The following is a 24,047-nucleotide window of genomic DNA, read 5'->3' on the forward strand; positions in this document are numbered from 1 at the left end:
CCCCAATACAATATATGTATATATGAGGTAAGGCTATATAAAATCGTAATCAATTCTTAGATATGGCAAAGTGTCACAGCCTGTTGGAAAAATTAAAAACTGAAAAACTGCAGCTATTTGGTAATTGCCTGTGACTGCCTGTTTTATATGATAACAAACCAAAGATCAGTGTTCTTGTATTTTCTAGCAATTTCTCTCATCAGTCAGTTATTTTTAAAAGATTATGTTCTCTTAGGTTTAACTTTTGGATGAGTTTTTTTCAATTAAAAACTTTTTTTGTTAAAGTACTTTGAAGGGTTTCAGTGAATGGTGTAGAAATGCATTGTGGATTCTTAAAACATCCCTTTGTATAGTTTTCAGTGATAATGTTTAAAAATTTAAGAAATCATCTGATGTTTCTGGCTTAAAATGTCTACTAAAATTAATATATGATGATTTATGATCAATTTTAAATATGTATACTTAATTTAGCCCCTGCTAACCACTCTACTGCTGATAAAATCCCTTTAACAAAAGTGGGACGACGACTGTACACTGTAAGACACAGAGAGTCTGGAGTTGAAAGATCAATTGTTTGTCAGATTGATGCAGTGGAAGGAAGTAAGAAGGTAACAGTTCGCTCTCCAGTGCAGGTACGGAATGATTCACTTTTTTCTGAGGTCATACTTTGCGTATTTATGTGCTATTGAAAAAAAAAAAAACTAAAGTAAATTACCACCAAAAGTATGCAAATTGTAATAGAAATACAGCTAATAGCAAAAAGAATAATCATTATCAGTAATTATACTACTCTAATATGAACATTTGTTATATTTGAAGAATTTTGTTGAATATACGTCTCATAATTTTTATAGGAATATTTTGTAAGTTTTTTGAATATTATTTTGTAAAAACAAATGCATCAATATTTTGTTTTAGGTCTTTGTGGTATGTATTCTTTTGTTTTAATCACAGAAATTTTGTATACCTTTACTGAGGTAAAATTGATGTACAATAAACTGCATATATTTAAAGCTGATGAATTTTGACAAAAAATACACTTATGAAACCGTCATCACAATCCAAGTAATAAACACACTTATCACCCCAAAAATTTCCTCATCCCCTTTTTCCCCATTCCCATGCATCTACTTAACATGTACTTGTGGTACATTACTTATACAATATAGAATTTTATATAAATGAATGAAGTACAGAATGGAGTCTGACCTCTGTCAGTGAGGAAAATTTTGTATGTATCAGTTTTCATGTTTTAATGCTGCACACAGTTACATGTTGTTGAGTAGTAATCTGTTCTATGTATATACCACATGCCGTGGTACATACGGCATGTGGTATATACAAAAATTAATGAATTTTGGTATATGATATGAGGTAAGTGTTGAGGTTCATTTTTTTCACTTGGCTATTCGTTCTGACCAAGATTATCCTTTTTCCATTAAATTACCTTGATACTTTTGTCAAAAATAAATTGACCAATATCTTTTTGTGTAAGGTCTCTAATCTGCTTCATTGATCTATTTATGTCAGTACCATTCTGTCTTGATTGCTACCTTATCCTCAGTCTTGAAATCAGGTAGTAACAAGTTATCCCACTTTGTTCTTTTTCAAAGTTGCTTTGGCTAGCCTAAGTCCTTTCCATTTCCATTTAAATTTTAGACTTGAGTTTTCAGTTTTTATATAGAAACTTTTATGAAATTAGCATTTTTAATATTAATTTTTTGACTTTTTTTCTTGCTAGTATAAGTACATTTGGTTTTTGTATTAACTAGTATTACGCAGCCTTACTGGATAATTTTTTTCTAGTAACTTTTTTCTAGATCTATAGATAGTTGCAATACCTGCAGATAAATACATTTTTCCTTCTTCCTTTCCAATCTCGGTGTTTATTGTCTTATTTTATTTTGTTTAGTTTATTGTACTAGGTACAATCTCCAATACAATTTGAATAGAAATTATGAAAGGGGATGTTTTTGTCTTATTCCCAGTCTTAGTGGAAAAGTATTTGGTCTTTCACCATTGAATGTGTTTTGAGTTGTAGCTTTTTTTGTTCATGATCCTAGTTTACTGAGAGTTTTTATCAAAAATGAATGTTGGATTTTGTCAAATGATTTTCTGTCTTTACTGAGAGGATTTTTTAAAAAAAATTTTGGGCACATTATTTATTTTTTTAATTGAAGGATAATTGCTTTACAGAATTTTGTGGTTTTCTCTCATACATCAGTAAGAATCAACCATAGGTACACCCATATCCCCTCCCTCCCAAACCTCCCTCCCATCTCCCATCCCACCCCACCCTTCTAGAGTGTCACAGAGCCCCTGTTTGAGTTTCCTGAGTCATACAGCAAATTCCCACTGGCTATCTGTTTTACATATGATATTGTAAATTTCCATGTTTCTACTAAAAGGATCTTTTTAAAAAAATTGTTAATACAATTAATTACCATTGATTATTTTTTGATTACTATATTAGATAATGATTGACCGTTAATGTTAAATCAACCCTGCATTCCCAGGATAAATCTCATTTGCTCATGAAAGTATTAACCTTCATGAAGTACTGTTTGATTGATTTGCTAAATTCATGTTTAGAATTTTTATATTCTTGAGGTGTATTGGTTTAGAGTTTTCTGGTAGTGTTTTTCTTATGTTAAGTTTTTAAACCACAATTTCACTTTAAGGGCTATTCATATTATCTGTCACTTTTTGAGTGAGTTCTTGTAGTGATTATGTGTTATTCCATGAAATTTGTCAATGAAGTATTTTTGTTTTGACTTCACTTTTATGTTTTAAGTTATTTTCACTGGTTGTAGTAATTTAGATTGACAGTTATTTTTTCCATAGAATGTCATTCCACTGTCAACTATATTACGTTGTTTCTGACCAGAGTGTGCTCTCTGCTTTTTTATGAAACGTGTAATTTTATTTTTATTTAATTGTAAGATTTTTTTTCCCTTTATTACTGGTTTGAAGCAATTTGGTTGTGATGAATCTTAGTTGAGTTTGTTTCATATTTTTTTGTACTTGAATTTATGCATTTATAGTTTTCATCAACTTTAGAAAAAAAATTTGCCATTGTATTCAAAAATTTTATTTCTGTCTTCCCCTTCTCTTCTTCATGGTCCACAGTAGGTTTATACAGATATTAGAGTGTTTAAACTTATGCTCTCTAATGCTCTGTTCACTTTTTCTTTCAGCTTTCCCCCACCCCCATGTTTCTGTTTTGATGTTAAGTTTCTATTGTTAAGTCTTTAAGTTTACATTTCTTTTCAGTGTCTCATTTGTCTTAATCTCATCCAATGTATTTTTATGTCTAAAAGTTTAATTTGCATTTTTATTTACAATTTCCATGTCTTTTTATATATCTTCAATCTTTCCCCTAACTTTTGAATATATCAAGTATAGTTATATAAGTGTTTTAATATTCTTGTCTACTAATTTGATCATGAGTATCATTTCTGATTTGTTTCATTTTATTAATTTCTATTTTTATGGGTTATTTTTAAATTTTTGTGTGTCTAATAATTTTTTTACTGGATGCTTAAAATTGTGAATTTTACTTTGTCAGGTTCTTTAGATGTCTTTGTATTCCTTTATGTATTCTTGAGCTTAATTCCTCAATACAGTTATGTGAGTTGGAAAGTGATCCTCCCAATGCTTGTTTAAAAACATTTTAGGTGAGGCTCAAGCAGTCTGTCAGAGAAGGCAATGGCACCCCACTCCAGCACTCTTGCCTGGAAAATCCCATGGACGGAGGAGCCTGGTGGGCCACAGTCCATGGGGTCGCTAAGAGTCAGACACGACTGAGCGACTTCACTTTCACTTTTCACTGTCATGCATTGGAGAAGGAAATGGCAACCCACTCCAGTGTTCTTGCCTGGAGAATCCCAGGGACAGTTGTCTATGAGGATCCCAGGGCTGCTGTCTGGGGTCGCACAGAGTCAGACACAACTGAAGCAACTTAGCAGCAGCAGCAAGCAGTCTGTAGTCTAGGGCTAATTTTGCCATGCTGATGAAGGATAGAACCAATACCCTTTGTACTAAACACGATTTTACCACTTTGGTGAGAAAAGGAATTATGCATGAACAGCAGAGATTGTTCTGCCTCCCCCTTTCAAATGGATCTTTACTGAGCCTTACTTAGTGTACTCATGGGCATATGCCAGATACCGCTGAACTCTTAAAGTCTCATGAGTTCCTTCTCTACAGCTCTCACCTCTCCATGCAGCTATCTCCTCTCTCACTCTCTCATATAATGTGCCGTTAGATTAAGTCTTATTGGCTTTCCCGCATTCTTATATCTCTCTCTTCAACTCAGACTGGGCTCTGTTTGATTTCTTCTCTGCATAGTAATCTAGAACTCTTACCACCTAGTAAAGACAGTAAGATGGGGTGACAGAATGGGGAGACAGTCTTAGGGTTTATCTTAGTAGGATTTTTCTCTTCCTTTCCTTCTTTTCTTTCCTTCCTGCCTTCCCCCACCCTGGGTCTTTCTTTCCTGTGCTCTTTGTCCACTGTTTAAAAACGATTACTTCATGTGTACTTTTTAACCCCCTGTGTTTTGTTTGTTTACTAGTATATTGGGAGGTTATATCTGGCCTATATTGTTCCATCGGAGCTGAAAACAGAGATTCTTTCTCTTATATTTGATTTACAATAATACATAATGTTAGTATGTCGCTCAGTCATGTCTGACTCTTTGTGACCCCATGGACTGTAACCCAGTGGGCTGCTGTGTCCATGGGATTCTCCAAGCAAAGATACTGGAGTGGGTTGCCATTTCCTCCTTGAGGGGATCTTCCTGACCTGGGGATCGAACCTGGGTCTCCTGCATTGCAAGCAGATTCTTTACTGTCTGAGCCACCAGGGAAGCCCTGATATATAAGCATTTTGATTTTGATATATATGTACAGTTTGAAGATGTTAGGCATGAAATTTACTCATACATCACATTTCATATCTCTGGTAACATCGCCAGTTTGATATTAAGTTGCTCACTCCTGTCTGACTCTGTAGCCTCATGGACTATAGCCCACGAGGCTCCTCTTTTCATGGGATATCCCAGGCAAGAATACTGGAGTGGGTTGCCATTTCCTCCTCCAGGGAATCTTCCTGACCCAGGGATTGAATTGGTGTTTCCTGCATTACAGGCAGACTCTTTACCATCTGAGCCATCAGGGAAGCATTTCTCTTACAATGAACTGCATTAGGCTGTTCATTAGCCAATTATTAGTCATTATTATTAGTCATTAGCCAATGACTGTTCATTAGCCAATTATTAGTCATTATTATTAGTCATTAGCCAATGACTGTTAGGCTGCTCTCATTATTGTTGATTACTTTTTAATTTTATTAAACAGTAAAATATTAATGTTTAATTTCTTATAAGTACTTTCATAGAAATTAAAATATATTTCTCTTCTTTCAAATAAGCAGCTTATCTAGAAATAAAATATAATGTAGTTAATTAAGTTTATGTATTTATCAATTCTTAATTTGCACTCAGCATATTTTATATTTTGATATGATTTTTAAAACAGATTTTAGTAAGATATAGAAATAATATAAGAAAATAGTGTTACTAACCATTGTGTCTTTATCTGTCCCAAAGACAAATACAAGTAGAATTTTATCTGATAATGTGTATTAAGCAAAATGTTAATCATTTACATCACTGTTGTATGCAACTCATTGGATGAGATACTCTTTACATACTTTTTCATTCAATGAGTAGTGTACAACAGTGATGTAAAAAAATAGACATTTGCCAGACAGTGGCTTTTTTGCACTTTTCTCATATAGGCATCTAAAACTTTGATGTCATATTTTTCTTACTAATTTTTTCTACTGTGTTTGTCTAAAGGAAAAAGTTATTCCTATATCACAGTCAAGAAGATGTTATCTTATTTTTTTCTAGGATTTTTAGAAGTTTTGTTTTTGAAATTCCTTTTCTCTAAGACTGTAGAAACTTTCTTTTTTATTTTTTAGCATGGATATTTTCATGTTTGAATTGTTTTTCTAATTTATATGAGGAAAATAAATATTGCCTGATAATTCCTTTTTTGGGATATTTAGATGGAATACTTTATGTCTTTAGAGTCTTAGATTAATGATACTAAATGTTATTTTTTCTTTCCCAGATTAGAAATCATTTTTCAATACCACTTTCTGTTTATGGAGGAGACACGTTATTGGGAACGGCCTCACCTGGAAGTGAATTTAACATACCATTAGCATCTTACCGGTGATTTTGTTTTCTTTATCTTTTTGTTTGCCCTGTGATCTCTTATAGACAGTTTATGTGATATCTATCTTTAAGTTATCAAACTGTGATCAAATTTATCTTGTCAATATCTCTTTATTTAAGTTTTGGCACTCTTTAAATTTTTAAGTAATATTTAACTTAATGTACATAACATATAAATTATCCTTACTTTTCCTAGTCAATACAAATTACATGCTTGCAGTATAACTATCAGAGTCATAGTCATGTAGATTTTTAACAAATTTCTAACAACATGATTGGTGCCTTCTAGATTTTAATATACTATTATAAAGTGATTTTTGCTTTTCAAATGTTTCATAATTAATTTTTTAGAAATTTATTTAGAAAATGTGAAATATTTTGTCTTTTTATCTACATGCTCATGCTCAGTTGCTAAATCATGTCCAACTCTTTGCAGCCCCATAAACTACAGCCCTCCAGGCTTCTCTGTCCATGGAATTTTCCAGACAAGAATACTGGAATGGGTTACCATTTCCTTCTCCAGGGGATTTTCCTGACCCGGGGATCAAACCCACATCTCCTGCTTGGCAGGCAGATTCTTTATCACTGAGCCACCTGGGAAGCTTTTATCTGCCTATTTATCTATTAATTGCTCATTGATAGAATTGTAATGTAAATAGAACTAGACAGTTCATTCTTGAACGCTATATATGACCCTCATGCAGTCAAATATCCACATTCAATTGTCCCTCAGTATTCAGTTCTTCCTACTCAAAACCTCTTGCTGATTATCTGTCACTCTCGTTTTCTCTTTATTTCTTAAACTTGTCCTTTAACTTTGCATGTTTCTCTAATTCAGCTCTGTCCTTCAGAAAGAAAATTTTTGAGAAAAATTGTCACCTCTGCAAAATACTCTGCGCCAGTCTAGAAAGAGTTAACTATAGTTTCATATGCTCGGTCTACAGTGTACAATTGTTTTTGTTTTTTGGTACCTATAGTTACCTTATAACCAGTAGTTATCTTTTAACATTACATTTCCCATGTGACTGGTATCTCTTTAAGAGGAAAGAATGACTAACTTGTGCATTTTCAGTTTTGCCTCTCATTGGTAAATAATGGGTCCAATAAATGTCTTGATAAACTGGATGTGAGTGTATTGGCATTAGTTTAATGTAGAGACAATTAAGCTTTTATTTTTAAGTGTTAGAAGTAAGAGTGAAAAAAGAATAAAATACAGAGAATGTAGAAGTAAAAAAGGCTAAATCTGCAACTGATTTGACAGGTAACTCTATGGGTCTAAGGAGGGGGTGGTGGTAAAAGAGTTTAATATTATTTTACTGTCCAGAATGCCAGTAGCTGAAAGTTCTTGGAAAAAAAAAAAAGACACACAGAGAGGTGGATGTGGAGGGTTCATAGTTCAGTCTAGCAGATTTAAGGTACTATCAGACATCATTACAGAATATGTATTAGATATGTAAAATTTGGGGGATGGAGCTTAAGAAAATAATGATAGCTAGAGATAGTATTGACAGTTGTCACACAGTAAGGGATAGTGTCACAGTCACACTAATTATAGTTTTACAAGTATAAAAACATTTAAGTGTTTACATTTGGAAACACTTTAGACTTAAAAAAATTATTAAACCCTAGTACAGTTGCAATGTAAACAAAGAATGTGATATTTAAGTATAAGATTTAATCATAAGTGAAGTGAAGTCGCTCAGTCGTGTCTGACTCTTTGCGACTCCATTGACTGTAGCCTTCCAGGCTTCTCAGTCCATGGGATTTTCCAGGCAAGAGTACCGGAGTGGGTTGCCATTTCCTTCTCCAGGGGATCTATCCGACCCAGTGATTGAACCACAGTCTCCCACATTGCAGGCAGACACTTTACTCTCTGAGCCACTAAGGAACCCACCGATCATATGTGACATCCAGTACTTTTTATCACTGTCTTCTTGCAATCACTGCACTAACTTCTATAATGCTGTCCAACATTTCGGTAAAGTTAAAGTGTTAGTTGCTTAGTCGTGTCCAACTCTTTGTGACCCCATGGTCTGTAGCCCGCCAGGCTCCTCTGTCCATGGGATTCTCCAGGCAAGTATACTGGAGTGGGTTGCTGTTTCTTACTCCTGCTCAATAAAGTTAAGTATCTATTGAAAGCCTTCATTTGATTAACCTTGAAAAGCTGGTGATTAATTTTTCAACAGAAATATATTTTTGGTTCATGAACTCAGTCATGGTACATACTTGGGACCACATATCCAGGAAAGCCAACTTCTTTAAGTGTGTAAATCACATCTGTAGGTGTGTGTGTTGCATATATGACCTGTATGATAATGTATTTTCTGCAAGTAACCAGTTATGAGCTTGTAAACATACTTTTAAGACAGCATGTTTGTAAGAAAAATACTCTCCTTTTGAAAGCCAAATAACTTCATTACTTTACAGAAAGTTAAAATGCAAATATGTATCTGTATATCTGTCTTACCTATCTCTAAGAATGTGAAAATATAAAAATTTATTACAGTAGTATGGAGAAAGATAACTTCACTGTTCTAAAGCTGCAATCAAATAATTTATGCTTTCTTTTGAAGAATTTTAAAGCATATTGTTTAATCTTTTATGCAGATCACTACTTTCTCTGAAGCCAGAAGATGCAGACTATCAGATGTGTGAAGGAATTGACTTTGAAGAAATTATAAAACAAGATGGTACTTCTTTCAAGAAAAAATGTAGACCTATAAACCCTTCCAGGAAGCCATTTATCATTAATATAGTCCCAGAAAAAGATAATTTGACATATATGTCAGTGTATTCAGAAGACCGTTGGGACTTACCATATATAATACATTTGTGGCCACCTATTCTACTCCGAAATCTTCTTCCTTACAAAATTGCTTATTACATAGAGGTATCCTGGTATTTTTTAATGCCTTCTTGTCTTTGATTTTGTAGCTTTAGTTATTTAAAATTATGAGTAATAAAGCAGTGTTTTAAAATTCTAATAAAAATTTTAGAACTGGTGAACAGACAGTATAGATTTTCATTAAATGAAAATGTTTCAATGATGTTATATAAAAGAAGATTTAAAAATTTTTTTCCATTGATTTACCTTAGAAATATGGTTACTAAGTTGGATATAATTTATATGTACAACTATGATATGCCATTTTAAAAATCATGTGTGAAAGTACTAGATACTCCTGTAGAAAATTTTAGAAAATAGAGATAGATTGTCTGTAATCACATTATCTGAAGGTAGCACTTCTGATGAAGATATCATTTCAGTTGTAAAATATATTTTTCAGTCTTTCCCATGCATGTATATTTTATATATTTTTGAAAGATGGATACTAACTTTTCAAACAAGTATGAGAATTAGTATGAAAATAATAGTACTAGACTTAAAACCTGCTACATTGTATTATTCTTGTACCTTTAGGTTTCTAAAAGGATTTCATGATTATAAAAATGCTTTTTATTTTAAATACTCCTGAAGAGATTACGTCTGATTCCTTCCTGTTGCTATAATAGGAATCTCTCCATCTTAGGATTTTCAGTGAATATTCCATTTACCATTGCTTGTCATATGTAAAAAGTAGTTCTTCATTGTAATCTATTATTTGTTTTGTTGGAGTCTGTTATTAATGATTGGAATTTACTATGTGTTTATACTTTTCTGTCAAATTTTTTTTGGGGGTGAGGGAGTTAACACATCTGTGGTTTAAGAATATCTATTTTCCATATAGTTGACAATTAAGATAGTGGTTAAGAATTACCTCTTTACTATCAGATAGATTTAAGATTGAATCTTAGCTCTATCTCTTACTGGCCCTGGGTCTTTAGGTGAGTTATATTATCTTTCTAAATCATTTGTCCTATCTTATAAAAGAGTGATGGTAATAAAACTTTCATGACCGGGATATAGGGAAAATCAAATTAAATAATGTAGTAAAGGACTTAGCACAGTGCCTGACAGGCATATGGTTTCCACTGGCTAACCTCTCTAGCACCACCAGCACCACTATTCTCTTTTGTGGAACATGTCAGGTATTGATAAACTTAACATTGTTTTTGCTTTAAGTAATTTAAAGTCTTAAGATGAAGAGGTTCCTATGTTATAACAACAGGAGGGAACCAGATTAGAGATGCTAGAAAAACAGGTGAAATACCCAGATGGGCTATCTGTTCCATTTTAATAGAACTTTTAACTTGATGCTTTTAGGGATAACACTGTTTGCTAGTTTTCAAAAGAGATGATCAGTTTTTAGAAAGATAGTTTACCTGTGGTATGGAGAAGGGCTTAGAGGAGTTAAGAGCAGTTAGGAGACTTTTAAAAGGAGGAGTTACAATGACTTGAACTAAGGTAATGCAGGTGTGGATGGAGAGAAATGAACAGTTTTGAGAATTATGTCAGATGCAATATAAACACTTATTGGAAATAGGTTATGAGAGTTTGTTAAAAATCAAGAATTGAAGTTGGTAGCGATTGCTTATTTTGGATTACATACAGTTTTCATTATTTTATACTTTTCACAACTAAAATCATTAGTATTAATAGATAAGATTTATTTTTACTAATTATAGTGTTTTATAGTCTTAATTATTGCCAGCAGAATTTCTCATTATATTATTTAATTTTATTTTCACAATAGTCCTTTGAAGTAGATCATTTAGACCTTTTTACAAATACAGTAACTCAAATGATTTATAGAAGTTTACACAGTTGACAGAATTAGAACTTGAACATAAGTCTTATGACTTTTTCTGACAGAGGTATTTCAAAAGCATTTTGTATAGCATTCAAAATCATTAAGTAGAATATTTTAGCATATCATTCTGAAGCATTAAAAATTGACTGTATTTTCTTTTTTATTATAGGGGATTGAACATAGAGTTTTTACTCTCCATGAAGGCCGTTCAGCCCAGCTTTGTACTGTACAGTTGGATAAAGCCAGGCTACATTTAAAATTACTTGACTATCTTAATCATGATTGGAAAAGTGAATATCATATAAAACCTAATCAACAAGATATTAGTTTCATCAGTTTTACTTGTGTTACAGAAATAGAAAAGACTGATTTAGATATTGCTGTCCATGTGACTTATAATACTGGCCAGACTATTATGGCATTTCATAGTCCTTATTGGATGGTTAATAAAACTGGTCGAATGTTACAGTATAAAGCAGATGGAATTCATCGAAAGCATCCACCTAATTATAAAAAGCCAGTTCTCTTTTCATTTCAGCCAAAGCACTTTTTCAATAACAATAAGGTATGTGAAGTTTTTTTTAAACTTTTATTCTTTAGCTACTTTTCACTCCTTTTTAGTTTGTTTTGAAAAATAAAATATTATGAAACAGGTAGAAATAATATTTGTGAAATATTTGAGATTAGAAAGATTGGAATTTAGTATTGGAAAAGTTTTAGTGCATTAATAATATAACAGTAGTCGTGGTGTTAGTCGCTCAGTGGTTTCCTACTCTTTGTGACCCCATGGACTGTGGCCTGCCAGGGTCCTCTCTCCATGGGATTCTCCAGGCAAGAATACTGGAGAGGATTGCCATTCCCTTCTCCAGAATATAACATTAGTTTAGGCTAAAAAGCAAAAAAGTATATCAACTTAGGTAGGAATTTTTAAAGGTACCTAAATACTAACATATTTGAAATATTTTTTTCTAGGTTCAGCTTATGGTAACTGATAGTGAATTGTCAGATCAATTTTCAATTGATACAGTTGGTAGTCATGGAGCGGTTAAATGTAAAGGCCCAAAAATGGAATATCAAGTGAGTTCATTCTGTGCTCATCTGGAAACTTTTATTTAAGCTCTGTTAAGTAATTAATTTTTATAAGAATGTTATGATAATGAAATAGTTTTTGAAATGTTACTTTTTTTCCCCCATAGGTTGGTGTCACTATAGACCTTAGCAGTTTTAATATTACCAGAATTGTCACATTTACCCCCTTTTTTTTGATTAAAAACAAAAGCAAATATCATATATCAGTGGCTGAAGAGGGAAATGATAAATGGCTCGCTCTTGATTTGGAGCAGGTGGGTAAATGAATTTCAGAAATATACCTCTTTCAACTTTTGTTATTTCTTGAAGTTGGATACCTGAAATCACTGTGTAGTGTTTTATCTGTCTACCCCCACCTCCCAATTTTGTTTCAGTTCCATGAACATTTTGAGTATTTATTTGTACCAGAATAAACCAAATAAATGATTTCTTTAATTGTTTAACCTGAATATTGTCATCTAGGAATGCATTGCTTTGTAAAAGAGGTGGACACTAACTAGATGGGGTTAAATATATAGCAGTAGAAGACGGGATAAAGTATCAATGCAGCAAATTGATGAAGATAAGTTGGTAAATTTATTTTCTTCAGGAAGATTTTAGAAATGCCTTTTTGGGTAGATTAAGCTAATTACTTTAAAATGATAGTAGTGTTTTAGGAATGAAGTTTTGATTCTGCTCTCTCTGTAGTTGTTAGGTATGTGGATAAGAGCTTTCTGAAAGACTGCCTGAAGTTAATAGAATATTTTACTTCTAAAGAAATTTTGTTCCAAGTATGCTATGATTATAAGAGAAGTATTTGCTATTTTTATTCATTATGCCTTTTTGAAGCTATCCTCTATAATCATTCATTATTCTTGAGTTATATCCTTTAGCATTTCCTTTTGAGCTGGTTGGTAATAAATACTATCAGTTTTTGTTTATCCATCATCTTTCCTTTATGATAATTCTTCCTGGTAATTCCTGTTTTCTGCAACATGTTGTAGCATTTATTATATTCTGGGTTCCATTTTTGTTGAAAATTCTGCTGTGATTCTGTCATTTCTTTGGAAGTTATCTTTTTCTCTCCTGCCTTCATGGAGTTCTCTTTGTCTTTGTTCTGCAGTCTTACAGCTATTTGTCTGCATGTGGCTTCTTTTTAGATATCCTGCTTGAGATACTTTATTCCTAGATCTATAGATTATTTCATACCTTATGTAAAATTTGCAGTGATTATGTTTTTAAATACTGCCATTCTTAAATACTCCTGTTTCTTCCTTCTGGATTTTTAATCAAATTTATTCTAGACCTTTATATTCTGTCTTCCATATATCTTACTATTGTTTTTTACATTTTCTGTCTGTATAACTCTTTCCTTTATTTTGGATAAATTCTGCATATATAGCTTTCATAATTTATGGTTTTACTGTATATATCATACAGTGTGTGTGTATGTATGCTATTTGAACCTTCAACTGAGTTTTTTATTTGAATAATTATATTTCTCATTTTTAGAAGTTGTATCTTTTTTCATGTTTACCTGTTCATTCATTTTTCCACAAATGTTTATTGTGTACTCTTTAGGTGCCATATTTTAACAAAAGCACACGTCCTTGTCCTGTATATTTTACATTTCAATGGGAGCTTGGGGGAACCATTATATTGATAATGCCATAGTCAATTAGTAAAATACATTGTATATTTAAAGGTGAAAAGTCTAATAGAGAGAAAGGAAATAAGGCGGGCTAAGAGGTATTTTGAGTTCTAATGTGCAAGGAGTGGGCTGTAATTTTACATAATGTAGTCAAGGATGAGACTTGTTGAGGTCACATTTGAACAGATGTGGAAGAAATGTGCAGGGCTTCCCAGGTGGCACAGTGGTAAAGAATCTATCTGCCAATGCAGGAGACTTAAGGGATGCAGATTCAATCCCTGGGTTGGAAAGATCCCTTGGAGTAGGAAATGGCAACCCACTCCAGTATTCTTGAGAGGAAAATTCCATGGACAGAGGAGTCTGGCAGGCTATAGGCCATGCCATGACTGAGCACACACATACTGAAGAAAATGTGAGAGGTACGCTTGTCAAGAGTGCAGCAGAGCTGGAAGCTCAGCTGCTAGATACAGAAATAACTGATTAAGTTCAGTTCAGTTCAGTCACTCAGTTGTGTCTGACTCTTTGCGACCCCATGAACCGCAGCACGCCAGGCCCCCCTGTCCATCACCAACTGCCGGAGTCTACCCGAGCCCATGTCCATCGAGTCAATGATGCCATCCAACCATATCATCCTCTGTCATCCCCTTCTCCTCCTGCCCTCAATCTTTCCCAGCATCAGGGTCTTTTCCAATGAGTCAGCTCTTCGCATCAGGTGGCCAAAGTATTGGAGTTTCAGTTTCAACATAAGTCCTTCCAATGAACGCCCAGGACTGATCTCCTTTAGGATGGACTGGTTGGATCTCCTTGCAATCCAAGGGACTCTGAAGAGTCTTCTCCATCACCACAGTTAAAAAACATCAATTCTTTGGTGCTTGGCTTTCTTTATAGTCCAACTCTCACATCCATACATGACCACTAGAAAAACCATAGCCTTGACTAGACGGAGACCTTTGTTGGCAAAGTAATGTCTCTGCTTTTGAATATGCTATCTAGGTTGGTCATAACTTCCCTTCCAAGGAGTAAGCGTCTTTTAATTTCATGGCTATAATCACCATCTGCAGTGATTTTGGAGCCCAGAAAAATAAAGTCAGCCACTGTTTCCACTGTTTCCCCATCTATTTGCCACAAAGTGATGGAACTGGATGCCATGATCTTAGTTTTCTGAATGTTGAGCTTTAAGCTGATTAAGACAACAAGTCAAAGTAAAAGTGACAGTCAGGACTGTAATGACTTACTGCAGTAGTATAAGTAAGAGGCTAAAGTGAAGAGTGCACCAACTCCCTTTGTACTCTTTTTCCTATGAAACAAACAGCAGTTGGTTAGGGGTGAGGTGGATCAGTGAGGGTAGTGTCATTGTCAGAGGAGCCCTGAACAAAAAGCTGGTACTGCTTTATGGATCTAGGGGATGGAAGAAAGCAAAGGAATGGGGCTGTGTGTGGAACAGTTCTGAGTACTAAGTCAGAATAGAGAAAAAAATATCATCGTATCCCCCTCTTACCTTAATAGAGATCTTGCAGAAGTTCCTGAGGAAGGCCTCTGCCAAAAGCCCTGATAAAAAGGCCTGTGAGTACAGGTGCCCATAGTAGGAATGCAGGTACTTGTAAGGGCATGACTAGAAATGGGGTTGAATTCTTGAGAATGAAGTACACTGCATTCTGGCCATGCACCTAGTCTGGTGTGGGGAGGGCTGCTTTGCCCTGTGAAACCTGTCAAATAAAGATAAAGCCTTTATAATTGCCACTGGTATGACCTGAAAAGTTGCACATAGATTTTTAGCCAGGAGCTGGACCCCTCAGTTCATTTCAGTCAGTTAGTCATGTCCAATTCTGTGACCCCATGGACTGCAGCACACCAGGCTTCCCTGTCCATCACCAACTCCTGGAGCTTGCTCAAACTCATGTCCATCAAGTCGGTGATGCCATTCAGCCATCTCATCCTCTGTCGTCCCACTGTCCTCCTGCCTTCAGTCTTTTCCAGCATCAGGGTCTTTTCTAATGAGTCAGTTTTTCACATCAGGTGGCCAAAGTATTCGAGCTTCACCATCAGTCCTTCCAATGAATATTCACAACTGATTTCCTTTAGGATGGACTAGTTTGATCTCCTTGGCAGTCCAAGGGACTCTCAAGGGTCTTCTCCAGCACCACAGTTCAAAAGCATCAATTCTTTGGTGCTCGGCTTTCTTTATAGTCCAACTCTCACATCCATACACGACTACTGGAAAAACCATAGCCTTGACTATGTGGACCTTTGTCGGCAAAGTAATGTCTGCCTTTTAATATGCTGTCTAGGTTTGTCTTAGCTTTTCTTCTAAGGAGCAAATGTTTTTTAATTTCATGGCTGCAGTCACCATCTGCAGTGATTTTGGAGCCCAAGAAAATAAAGAAAATAAATTGCTGGAACCCTCAGCAATGTGGATATCTGGGGAAAGAGCATTAAAGACAAAAGATTGCCCAGGGTAGATGATCTAAAGTAAGAGAATATTTGGCATGGGGATAGCAAAAGAGGCCAGTATTGTTGGAGAGGGAAAAGTAGAAGAGAATAAGACTTACCAATGATTAAAAGTAATTCTGTAGAACTTTGAGACCCATTACAAGGATTTTAACTTTTGCTCTGAGTGAAATGGAGAGGGCTGTTGGAAAGTTTGAACAGTGATTAAACACAGTAGGCTCTCAGCAAATATTTGTTGACTGAAAATATGAATATTTTTGGCAGATGTTTCACGTGTGCTCATTTGAGTCCATGGATTCTTAGTTTGTTGGATGTAGTGCATGTGTGCATGCTACGGTGTTTGATTCAGTCATGTCCAACTCTTTGCACACCTATGGACTGCAGCCCGCCAGGCTCCTCTGTCCATGGGATTCTCCAGGCAAGAATACTGGAACTGTTGCCAGTGGGTTGCCCTCCTCCAGGCGATATTCCTGACCCAGGGATCCCACCCGTGTCTCTTACATCTCCTGCCTTGGCAGGCAAGTTCTTTACCACTAGCACCACATAGAACTCTCCATACATCTAGATGCTAAGATTATAATTCCAGCTTTGTTTTACTCTATATATTTTTTAGGTATATCTTTTTCCATACTTTCATTTACAGTAGTTTTATGTCTTGATTTATACGTCAGTTGCAGATAAGAGTATTTTTCTGTTTTTAAAAACCTAATCTATAGCATCTATCTTCTGATAGTTTCTGTTTACAGTAACTGCAATTACAAACACATAACAGCTTATAATTTTTTACTTTACTTTCTCTTTTGTCAATTTCAGCTTTTCTTAAGATAAACTTCTGTTGCTAGTTTAAAATCTTTCCATTTTAATTTTGGCTTACAGTAGTCAACCTTAACATGCAATTTATGGTTATTAGCTATGTTGATTTGTTAAACTTGTATATATATATATATATTTTTTTTTTTTTTCCCCACTACAAAAGACAAGTACTTTGGTACTTTCTCTAGTCTCAGGAGGTCGAGCAGAAAACTCTTTCCAAAGGTATAGCATATATTACTAAACATAAAAAAGTGTACCAGAAAGTAGCAAGGCTTGGGGGTTTTCAAAGAGCACATAATTTTTAGTCTTGTTAGTTCCTCCTGGGAAATATGCTTGGCTTAGTATTGTTACTGTTTTGAGTTTCCCAGGTAAGTTTCCCAGATGACTTTCCCAGATAAGTGTTTCAAGAAGCCCTGAATGGGAACTTTCTCAGCCTCTTACAGCCTTAACCATGTCCCATGTCTAGTTCCATTAATTACTTTTTATGACTGAATAAAACTGACTTCAACAAGCTAAGGCACTTGGCACTAACATCAAGGTTCTACTACATTGCCCTCAGGTCATATGATGATGATCTCATACGTCTCATTGAATTATGTGGTTACCAGCCTGGTCAGAGCCTATCACTCTAAGACTTGGTTTACATAATAGTTTACAGACAAGGCTGATTCTCGTTTCCTGTTGTTTTAGCTCTTTTGTTTCCAGCTCCTGTTGTCTTCTTTGTAGGTGCATTAACTCCTCCTGTTCTGTTAGTTTGGCTTCCAGATCACTGATATCCAGGTTGTTTCTTAAGATTTTGAGCCTGTTTTCTACTCTGAACTTTAAGACTTTAGATACTTCTCTTGATTTTTTTTTAAATTTAATTTTATTTTTAAACTTTACATAATTGTATTAGTTTTGCCAAATATCAAAATGAATCTGCCACAGGTACACATGTGTTTTTGTTTTATCCTTATTTGACTTCTAAGACTCTGGATTTAGTATTTGTCCTGACTCAACATTTGTGTGTACTTTGACTACTGCTTAAATTACTGGTACCCACAACCCAATTGTGATTTTTTCGTAATAGAACATTCCCCTATTTTAAACTGATCACTTTGGCTCAGTTTACTTACTTACTTTTCAGTCTGACTCTAGCTCTGGACCACATTAATATCTCTTCACAGCACTCTAATTATTTTAGCTCTTCAACTTACTACCCATTACTGTTTGTGTTCAAAGTGCCCACAAGTGGCGCCCCATCTCAAAATCAACAGTTTATAGCTAAGCAATACAGTAACCAGAGTAGTGTTGACAGAGGTTTATTTTAAACTATTTTAAGTATACTCTAATGGGTTTATTAAAATGATAAAGGTCTTCATGGTGAAATCATTTTTAAAAAAAAAAAATATGTGTAATATGTGTTTTAGTGTGTCCCCTTTTGGCCTGAGGACGCTTCTAATAAACTTCTTATTCGAGTTGAAAGAAGTGAAAGCCCTCCCCATAAGATACATTTTAATAAGGAAGAAAGTTGTATTTTACTGCGTCTAGACAATGAGGTAAGTGATTTTTGTGTGTGTGTGGTTAGAGAACCTAAAATATACTTACTAATTTTTTAATAGTGATTTTTGTTTGTTTTACCAAAAATGAACAAACATTTCTCTTTGCAAAGGGAAAAGTTCTAAAAGGACACAGGAGATATAAACAATTCAATTGTTGCATAGAAAGTTACAGTGCCTGGAATAAACCACATCTTGAATTTGACCCATTATCTATGATACTGAGAGTCGTGGTTTTTCAGACATGCAGTATAAAATCCTGAATTACTTTCTAAATCATAAGAACAACTGTATTAGCTATAACAGTTTTATTTAAGAATAGTTTTATTATTAAATGTTACTGGTTAATGTTCTTTGGAAATGATCACATTAGAGAATATTTTCTTTTCCTTTTTTCTAGCTTGGAGGTATTATAGCAGAAGTTAATTTGGCTGAGCATTCTACAGTTATTACATTTTCAGATTATCGTGATGGAGCCGCTACATTTCTGTTAATAAATCACACCAAGAATGACATTGTTCAGTATAAGCAAAGGTAAGAGGGTTATTACAGATACAGTATCTTCTGATTTTAGCAGAGTCTAGGTGATAAAACTTTGACTTTTTAATACTTTCTTAAGAGTATAAAAACCACTAATGGCATTACGGCCATGTAAAACAATGTCCTCGTTTAAAAAAATGTATACTGAAATATATAGGTTTATAACTGACTTGATATCTGTAACTTACTTTTTGAAAAGTTTTAACATAATTGACATAAAACATAAGTTTCAGTTGTCCAACCTAATGATTAAATGTTTGTATATATTTTGTAAAATCATCACAACTATAAGTCTAGTTAACGTTCGTCACTGTATATTGAGAGGTTTTTTTTGTGATGAGAATTTTTAAGATTTACTCTTAGCAACTTTTGCATATAAAATAGAGTATTATTAACTACAGTCATCCTGTTGTGCCTCACACCCCCATGACTAATTTTAGAAATGTAAGTTAGTACCTTTTGGCCCCCTTTACTTGTTTCAGCTGTCCCTGCCTCTGCCTATAGCTTCTACCAGTCTATTCTCTATGTGTTTGGTTCTTTTGGTGGCTTTCTTTTTTTCTTGCTTTTTTAGATTTCACATTTAACTGAGATAATATGGTATTTGTCTTTCTCTCACTGGTTTATTTCACTTAGCATAATGCCATTAAAGTCCATCCATGTTGTTTCAAGTGGCAAGATTTCCTTCTTTTCTATGGCTGAATACTATTTAATTCTCTGTATCTAGAATGAAATATTATGTGTGTGTGTGTGTATATTTATATACATACCTCATTTTCTTCATTCATTCATCAGTGGACACTTAGGTTGTTTCCATGTCTTGGTGATTATATGTAATACTGCAGTAAGTACGCGTATTTGTTTTGAATTAGTGTTTTCATTTCCTTTGAATAGATATCCAGTTGCTGGATCACGTGTTCTGTTTTTAGTTTTTTGACAAGCCTCCATACTGTTTTTTGTAGTGGCTGCACCAGTTTTCATTACCATTGACAATACACAATACCTTTTTCCCCAAATCCTCACCAACATTTTTTTTTTTCTTATCTTTTTGATGATAACCATTCTAATAGTGTGGGATGATATCTCATTATGGTTTTGGTTTGCATTTCCTTGATGGTTAGTGATATAATTTACTTTTAAATACTTCAGAAAAAAAAAAAAAAAACTGAAGCAACTATGGCAAAAGCTTGATCAGTGCAGAATCTGGTGAGGAAATTGTCAGAGTCTATCATAAGCATTTTGTCTAGTTTTGAAACTTTTTATTTTTAATGAACATAATGTAAATATTGATTCTTCAGATTTTTTTTCAAACAGTAGATAACATTTTTCTTGCTGAGGCATATGGGAAAGGACCACTACGTTTTTAAGCTTTGCTAAAGACCATGTTTATATATTTATTTCAGGATTACTCATAACATCATTTGTTTCAATATAATGTGATATTATATCCTCCTAGTACCACTACAGTTAACGTAACCTTTTCCTCTATTTATGGGTCCCAGGTTGTCTTGAATTTATTTTGTCTACTTTTTTAGTTTGTTTTCATGTCACTTACCAGTGGGCCCATGGTTATCAGTGCATTTCTGCTTTTTTTTTCCCACTGCTAACTGTACATTCTGATCATTGACTAAAATAAAATAGGCGTTGATTGAGAACCCCAGGTTGATCTAGCATATACCTAGAACTCCTCCTTGCCCATCAGTTCTCTCATTTGTGAATATGTTGAGAGAGAGGAGAGCCTGTTTTTTATGATTATCCATATTATAAAAATAGTAAATTGGTTGATTAAAACTGGCAAAACAAGTAGAAATGGCTTTTACTTATTTGCCCTTCAGTTCATTTTCCTCACCTAGCCTTTCTCAAAGAAATTTTCACAAAATTAAGACCTCCAGGAAATGATTTGAGTGACTATTTTCTCATTTCTCTCAAACATATTACATAACTGGTAACATTCTAAGATACATAGGAGCTAAGTTGATTCTTTATATACTGTGGATAATATAGGGCATCATAGCTTAATTCTCTGGCATCTGGTTGAGCCTGGCTAATCTGAACAAGAGACTTTATCAGTCCTTCTTTGGGCTTTACTTTGCACTCTTATTTATAGTCCAGTTCAGATATGAAATGTTTTAAAATTTTACCTCCTGCATTGTTATAATTATAAAAGTAAGGGGTGTAAGAGAAACTAAAATGTGATCCTGTGTAGAAATTCTGAAACTGCAAAATTAGTCGTAAAGGAAGTTTATAAAAATAACAATGTGCAAGAATGAACATGGGATTTAGATTTATAATTATTTGAAGAAGTGAAGTGAGGTTAAAGTCACTCAGTCGTGTCTCACTCTTTGCAACCCCGTGGACTATACAGTCCATGGAATTCTCCAGTCCAGAATACTGGAATGGGTAGCTGTTCCTTTCTCCAGGGAATCTTCCCAACCCAGGGATTGAACCCAGGTCTTCTGCATTGCAGGTGGATTCTTTACCAGCTGAGCCACAAGGGAAGGCCAGTTATTTGAAGAACTTCTTAAATCAAGAACATGGAATTTTGGCTTAAAAGAGGATTGAATCCAGATCCCCAAATCTTTACTCCAGTGTAGCCTTCTGTTGAGTTTCATGCTACCACCTTTTCCTAAATACTGTATTACATAAGAAGCTAACATGATTCAGAGCTGACCTCATCATTTGTACTGCAAAATCTCTTTCTCCTCTATATCCTTATCTCAGTGAATGACACTGTCATCCACCCTTGTGATTCTAGATTTCTCCTGCCTCACCATGCCATCCAGTTAAACTCTTATTTTTTAAAAAAATTTTCTCTTCTTGTCTACTCTCTGCTGTCTTTTCAAATAGCTACTCTGTCCAGCACTTATTTCTTGAGTAGATTTTAAGTCTGATTCTCTAGTCTTATCTCTAGTAAATCCTCCAGAGGTAGGTTTCTAAAAATACTAAATAGGGGCGTCCCAGGTGGCTCAGTGGTAAAGAATCTGCCTGCCAGTGCAAGAGATGTGGGTTCAATCCATGGGTCCAGAATATCCCCTGGAGTAGGAAATGGCAACCCACTCCAGTATTCTTGCTTAGAAAATTCCATGGACAGACTGGGGGGCTGCAGTCCACAGGGTTGCAAAGAGTCAGACATGACTGTGTGGATGAATGCATGCACATGCGTGCACACACATACACAAAAAATAAATACCAAAATAATTGAATTTTTAAAAATAAATAAAAATACTAATGTAATCATGTCTCTTTCTTATTTAAAGTTCTTTAGTGATTTTCCATTCTTTTAAAATGTTTGTATACTACTTTTCTAAACATTTCTCTTTCTGTTGTCTCTTACCCTGTACTTAAGTCCAAGTGAAGTGTTTGTTTCCTGAATGTTCTGGGATCTTCCATGTGTTATTACCATTCCAGTTGCTCCTTTCTGCTAGAAAAGCTTCATTTCCATGCAGTCCCTTCCGTCACCTCCTTAGTCTGTATACCCAGTTTTCCATTGCATCTTTGTACACATAGATTAAAGCGTTTGTCACATTCTATTGTCATTTTCTTGTGAAGTTACTACTTGTACATAGTTAATATTCTGAGGATCCTGGTTGCTTTTTATTTTCTTTGAATTCCCTGAGGTCAATTTGAGATTAATTTTTTCATAAAGAATGTTCTGTGGTGAATGAAATAGACTTAAAGCATTTGTAAATACATTCAACCTAATTTATCTGAACAACACTGTTACATTTGCTAGTCTTTCATAGAAAAGTAAGGAACATAGAACTTTTGTTTCCTCTGCCTTCCCTTCCTTTGGCTTTTTTGTTGTTGTTAGTGTGGTTCTTGTTGCTGCTGTTGTTGAGTCTCTCAGTCATGTCTGACTCTTTGAGACCCCATGGACTGACTGTAGCACACCAGGCTTCCCTGTCCTTCACTATCTCCCAGAGTTTACTCAAACTTAGGTCCATTGAGTCGATGATGCCCTCCAGCCATCTCATCCTCTGTCACCCCTTTTCCTCCTTCCCTCAATCTTTCCCAGCATTAGGGTCTTTTCCAATGAGTCGACTCTTTACAGCAGGTGGCCAAAGTATTGGAGCTTGTTTCAGCATCAGTCCTTCCAATGAATATTCAGGGTTGATTTCTTTTAGGATTGACTGATTTGCTCTCCTTGCTGTCCAAGGGACTCTCAAGAGTCTTCTCTGGCACTGAAGTTCAAAAGCATCAGTTCTTCAGGGCTCAGCCTTCTTTACGGTCCAGCTCTCACATTCAAACATGACTACCAGAAAAACCATATCTTTGACTATATGAACCTTTGTCAGCAAAGTGATATCTCTGCTTTTTAATACTCTGTCCTACATATAAAAAATAATATCATTGGATGTCTGTTTATTTTTTTAATATTTTGTAGAAAAATTGTGAAAAGCATAATCTTTGATACCAAAAATGTTGACATTTTGATTCAGTTCTTTTTTTACTGTTGCTCTCTGTTTATATTTCTGAATCTCTTGTTTTTAACAGCTATTGCAAGCATGTAAATTTGCTTCAGAAACACAATTTTAAATGAATTCATGATATTCCATCATTTAGGTGCACTATAATTAAATGTTCTTCTATTGTTGAGAATTTGTTTCTAATTTTATAATGTTAAAAATCTGTCTTTTAGTAAAAGTTTTTATCCTGTTTGTAATCCTTTAAAGACTAATTATGATTCCTTGCCATACTTTTTTGTCATATGGATTATTTTCTTCTAATGATGATTTGGAAAATATAATTTTATTTCTCTTGTATATGATTACTTTTTGTGTTCTTGAAGATTTTGATGCATTTAAAATTTTGAGAGTGAAACAGTATCTGCTAATTTTCCATGAAAAATATAGAGTACTTTTTCATTTCCTTCAATTTCTCTTTCCAAATTCAGTTTCTTATGAATATAATTTTGGATTTTTGAGCCAGAGTAATATATGGTTAATTTTGCAAAACTATGTTATTGAAGATATTTGGATTGATTTATAATTGGATTTCCCTGGTAGCTCAGCTGGTAAAGACTCCATCTGCAATTAGGAGACCCTAGTTCGATT

The 24,047-nt window shown here is 34.3% G+C and overlaps 1 protein-coding gene across 3 annotated transcripts in view; it reads left to right on the top strand.

Moving 5' to 3' along the window:
- The window catches only part of VPS13A (vacuolar protein sorting 13 homolog A), a 276,459-nt gene that overhangs the window by 183,788 nt on the left and 68,624 nt on the right, over positions 1 to 24,047 (top strand). For all 3 annotated transcript variants that reach the window (XM_027549517.1, XM_027549516.1, XM_027549515.1), the window contains exons 45-52: positions 472 to 632; positions 6,141 to 6,244; positions 8,855 to 9,137; positions 11,108 to 11,503; positions 11,911 to 12,015; positions 12,135 to 12,281; positions 18,328 to 18,456; positions 18,857 to 18,990. In XM_027549517.1, the coding sequence (XP_027405318.1) occupies positions 472 to 632; positions 6,141 to 6,244; positions 8,855 to 9,137; positions 11,108 to 11,503; positions 11,911 to 12,015; positions 12,135 to 12,281; positions 18,328 to 18,456; positions 18,857 to 18,990 (1,459 nt within the window). The remainder of the gene's footprint in view (positions 1 to 471; positions 633 to 6,140; positions 6,245 to 8,854; positions 9,138 to 11,107; positions 11,504 to 11,910; positions 12,016 to 12,134; positions 12,282 to 18,327; positions 18,457 to 18,856; positions 18,991 to 24,047) is intronic.

This window comes from Bos indicus x Bos taurus, chromosome 8 (assembly GCF_003369695.1).
Source record: "Bos indicus x Bos taurus breed Angus x Brahman F1 hybrid chromosome 8, Bos_hybrid_MaternalHap_v2.0, whole genome shotgun sequence".
Lineage (NCBI taxonomy): Eukaryota > Metazoa > Chordata > Mammalia > Artiodactyla > Bovidae > Bos > Bos indicus x Bos taurus.